A 4,800-nucleotide genomic window follows, 5' to 3' on the forward strand; every position below is an offset into this window, starting at 1 on the left:
ACAGACTGAAACTATGAAGTTCCATGTATTCTAAAAAAATGAATCAATCGACAATCAGTGAAGTCGTTCCAATTTGGGGATTTAATTTGGTATAAATAGTCAAAAATAAAGTTGGGAGTGTCATATTTGTACACATGAATAGGGACCTTATATTTACTGTTCTAAACATTTTATCCCATTATTTTTATCGCCAGACCACCAAATCAATTTTAGTTCCTTTAACTGTTAAAGTTTTGAAATCACTGTTTAATTCCAGCCTAAACGTTCTTTGTTTTCTATGGATCATATTATTTGGTTACTTATAAGTTATCCTTTTGCTTGAAATAGATTATAGAGTCTATGCTTGGTAAAGTCGTGGAGGAATTTGAGCATCGCATGGCAAGCCAAAACGAACTGGTAAGCAGCTGTCTTTCTTTAATGTTAGTTTCCATTTCAAATTAAATCCAATTTGCTGAAAAATTTTTGCTTTCGCCACTTTTGAGCATGGCTGAACTTGAAAACTAAGTTCTGCATCTCCTACGAATAAATGCATGCATGTCTAATTGTCTCGTCCAGAAGAGTCACTTGTTTGTTAGATTGTAACTCTACTAAACCTTTTTGCTAATGATGTGTTTTCCTTTTGTAAACTGACAGATGAAAACAATTCCAAGAGAGCAGGCGTTATCTAGTGCTGACAAGACTCTTTCAAAATCTGCCTGTGAAGACATAGAGGTACAAGAACAGATTCACGCTAAATGATGCAAAAGGCTATAACAATTGTGGTCTTTTTAGTTGCGGCTTAATAAACTTTTTGCTTGCAAGTCGGTACTGCTTATAAATCTTTGATCGTCCACATTCTGATGATATGTTCTTTTCGTCTATGAATGATTAAGATGGAAGCAAAAGACGCTAGCCTAGAAAAGGAAGAATGTATTCAGATGCATAAAGATGAAGAAGGTTCGAAAGGCCAGTTTTGGAAGCAGCATATGCTAGTTGAACAACAACAGAGAGATATTCAGGTAATCTACAATTGCACTGCACAAGTGTTCGGAATTATTTTCTTTCTGCCAGAGAGACTTATATTTCAATTCCCGTGAATGATCTGTAGGATTTGAAACATATTCTTCATAATACGAAAGCCGGAATGCAATTTTTACAAGTGAAGTACCAGGAGGAGTTCGACAATTTAGGTACTGCATAAACTAAAAGTTTGTAATGTTTTGCCGAGTTATTCTAAAGAGGGGAATTGTCCATCTCATGCTAGTTCTTTCCTTGATAGGTAAGCACTTGCATAGTCTTGCTTATGCTGCTTCAGGTTACCAAAGAGTTCTTGAAGAAAATCGCAAGTTATATAACCAAGTACAGGACCTAAGAGGTAAATCATAGAGTTTTTTTTCTTAAATTTCAGTTTCTTATATACACTGATATAAGCTTTCCATGAAGATTAATAACTTTTAACTGTGTTTTACCAGGAAATATTAGAGTTTACTGCAGAGTGAGGCCCTTCTTGGCTGAACAACCTAATCGTTTGAGTACTGTTGAACACATAGATGAAGGAAATATTACAATTATCACTCCTGCAAAATATTGCAAAGAGGGACACAAATCTTTCACTTTCAACAAATTATTTGGTCCTTCTGCAACCCAAGGTAAGGTTTGCAACTTAGAAAGTGGTGATTCAGGATTTATTCAGTATTTTCATATTTGTGACATCTATTCAATATTGTTTCTTTTTTGCCCCATAGACGAGGTATTTGCAGACACCCGGCCTCTGATTCGGTCAGTTCTCGATGGTTACAATGTATGTATATTTGCTTACGGCCAAACAGGATCAGGGAAAACTTTTACTATGGTAAGAAAGAGATATGCACGTTTAGTTGCTCTCTCAATACCTTGTCCACTCCAATATGTATTGCAAAGTAGACTTTGGGCTATTTACTTAAAGCTTTGTGGATTCATCTTGTTGCGAATTTAGACTGGACCAAGAGAGCTCACAGAGGAAAGCCAAGGTGTCAACTACAGGGCTTTGCATGACCTATTTCTTCTCTCAGAACAGAGGAAAGATACTTTTTTCTATGAAATTTCTGTTCAGATGCTTGAAATCTACAATGAGCAAGTCCGTGATCTCCTTGCAATCGATGGTGCTAACAGAAGATATCCTTTACATGCCAAATTATTTTGCTGTATCTTTATGTACAATTTAACACCTCGCATATTTCTCTGTGTCCTTAACTCCAAAATACGTTAGAAATCCGTAATAGTTCTCAAAATGGAATCAATGTACCTGAGGCGAATATTATATCTGTCTCATCAACATCTGATGTCTTGTATTTGATGAATCTTGGGCAAAAGAATCGTGCAGTTGGTGCCACGGCCATGAATGATCGGAGTAGCCGTTCCCATAGGTATCAACTAAAAAATCAGACTAGAACTTCTGTGGCATTTTACGTTATGATCACACTAAAAATTAGCGTTCTATTTAATGCTTTATTTAGTATTAACATCTTTAAGTTACTTATTTGCAGTTGCTTGACCGTTCACGTTCAAGGAAAGGACCTAACATCTGGAACCATACTTCGTGGTTGCATGCATCTGGTTGACCTGGCTGGAAGTGAAAGGGTTGACAAATCAGAGGCGACTGGAGACAGATTAAAGGAGGCCCAACACATCAATAAATCTCTCTCTGCCTTAGGGGATGTGATTGCTTCTCTTGCTCAAAAGAATTCACATGTTCCTTACAGAAATAGTAAACTTACACAACTGCTCCAAGATTCACTTGGTAAGAATGTACATTCTTGAGCTGACAAGTCTTTCAAACCGTATTTTCTAAGCTGATCTCCTATGAGATTTATGTTATTGATTCTTCAATCTTTCAGGAGGACAAGCAAAGACCCTCATGTTTGTTCACATTAGCCCAGAGGTTGAAGCTACTGGAGAAACAATTAGCACACTGAAGTTTGCTGAACGGGTTTCAACCGTTGAGCTTGGTGCTGCTCGAGCTAACAAAGATAGCGCAGATGCGAAAGAACTTAAAGACCAGGTCTTTTGCGTTTTCTTTTTTTTTTTTTTTTTGCCCTGAAGACCAGGTTTTTAGCTTGATTTCACCTTTTTATCTTCAACAATGCTTTCCATTCGTGTGTTTATAATTTCATTTTTGTACTTTTATTTTCATAGATTGCCAGTCTTAAGGCAGCTTTGGTGAGGAAGGAAGGAGAAAGAGAGCATCTTCATCATTCTCGGTCTTCCAGCCCAGAGAGATTTAAAATGAAATCCGCCGGGTCTTCCCCTTCACACCCTCGTTGGAGAAGTCTGAAAGATTTATCAGGAGGGCGGAGGCAACCAATGGATGATGTTGGTAACATCGAGGTATGAACCAAATGCCATAACTGGCGTACCAAGTTAGAACAACAATTTAATTCACACTAGATTTTCAACTTGCCCAATTACAATTTTTTTTTTTTTTTTTTTTTTTTTTTTTTTTTTTTTTGATATCTGGACAAACCAATGTTTCAAATAGTTTTCTGTTGGTTGGTTAAATTTACCAACACAGAAACTAATATACAAGTTTGACTTCAAGTATATGTCTAATATTTGTAGGCTCAGAACTCTGCATTAAAACTAAAAAGAAGAAGTTTGGATCCACAAGACATGTTAATGCATTCATCTTCGTGGCCATCTGCTGAGAGCACTCCCGACCCAAATGGAAAGGAAGATGACAAGGAATCAGTTTCCAGTGATTGGGTTGACAAGATTATGGTAAACAAGCATGACAACATAATAAGTAGAGAGGAGAATCTGGTGGAATGTTGGGATGTAGACAGCTCGCAGTTGTCCGAGATGTTCGGTCAGAGTTACCTTCCCGACCCTTCAAAGATATACACGGAGAACCAGCTCACTAAGCTTAACGGCAACAAAAAGGACAGCCAAGACTATGACTTGCAGAGGAGTAACAGGTATGAGATGGCCACCACTGATGACTCTGATGATCAGCTGGAGGCTGCAACCAGTGATTCTTCAGAGCCAGACATGCTTTGGCAGTTAAATCCTCCTAAGGCCACCAACATTCCCAATGGCTTAGGGGGACCACAAACAAGGAAAACCCATCCGAAGCCAGCAAGGAGTTCAGAAACCAGGTAAATTTCTATTGTATTCTACAAAAATTTGAAAAAGAAAAAATTAGACATTAGTTCCATGTTACTAAGAAAAGCACTCTCATGGCAGCATGATCACTTCAATCAATGTTATGTCTCGCCAACTAATCATAGATTCACATGTCAACTCTGTGTTCCATGGATTGTGATATAAGGTTTCACACGCTTTGTTTGTGATAATTTTTAACCGGTAATTCACCTATTTTGTGCTTCACACTCGTCCATTTTGCATCCACATTGGTTTCTTTGGGGTCTAGCTTTCTTTTTCACTGGCAAAACTGTTAACATTTTTCTTCTATCAAATCCTCTAGTTAAAAGCACTCATGCTTTTCTTGTTGTTTGTCTTCTAACTAGGAGTTTGATTCCATCACTAATCCCTTCTCCATCGCTTTCGCGGAAGGCGCCCAATGGGGTCAGTCAACTCATTCAACCATCGTACAGGCCTGTAAGGCAGGCAGTTCTTGGCCAAGGGAAGAAAAGAACTACAAAGTGAACACACACACACACACATATATATATATATATATGTATACTGTTTATAAGGTGTTGGAGAAGTTTCTTTATGGTTCTTTTACAATTTCTATATACATATTTTTTTCGTGTATTTATTATCCGGTTAGTTAGAGAAAGAGAGAGTGAAAAGTATAGTTATTCATTTGTGTTTTTTTTT

At 37.4% G+C, this 4,800-nt stretch overlaps 1 protein-coding gene across 1 annotated transcript; it reads left to right on the plus strand.

Annotated features, from left to right (window-relative positions):
• Positions 1 to 679: 679 nt before the first annotated feature.
• Positions 680 to 4,624, plus strand: LOC21384152 (kinesin-like protein KIN-14F). Its single transcript, XM_024174943.1, has 13 exons — positions 680 to 711; positions 873 to 998; positions 1,088 to 1,169; positions 1,259 to 1,354; positions 1,452 to 1,628; positions 1,725 to 1,831; positions 1,955 to 2,120; positions 2,228 to 2,384; positions 2,505 to 2,758; positions 2,856 to 3,019; positions 3,154 to 3,345; positions 3,577 to 4,112; positions 4,485 to 4,624. The coding sequence occupies exons 2-13, from the start codon at positions 873 to 875 to the stop codon at positions 4,621 to 4,623; spliced, it is 2,196 nt and encodes a 731-aa protein (XP_024030711.1). The 5' UTR covers positions 680 to 711; the 3' UTR covers position 4,624.
• The last annotated feature ends 176 nt before the right edge of the window (positions 4,625 to 4,800 follow it).

Source organism: Morus notabilis, unplaced genomic scaffold, assembly GCF_000414095.1.
Source record: "Morus notabilis unplaced genomic scaffold, ASM41409v2 Scaffold2928, whole genome shotgun sequence".
Lineage (NCBI taxonomy): Eukaryota > Viridiplantae > Streptophyta > Magnoliopsida > Rosales > Moraceae > Morus > Morus notabilis.

Bases quoted from the DNA above. Each gene is read 5' to 3' on its own strand.
- LOC21384152 (XM_024174943.1), top strand. From the start codon at position 873: ATGGAAGCAAAAGACGCTAGCCTAGAAAAGGAAGAATGTATTCAGATG. The intron at 1,355-1,451 runs GTAAATCATAGA...GTGTTTTACCAG, and splicing joins CCAAGTACAGGACCTAAGAG to GAAATATTAGAGTTTACTGC. The intron at 2,121-2,227 runs GTGCTAACAGAA...AAAATACGTTAG, and splicing joins TGATCTCCTTGCAATCGATG to AAATCCGTAATAGTTCTCAA.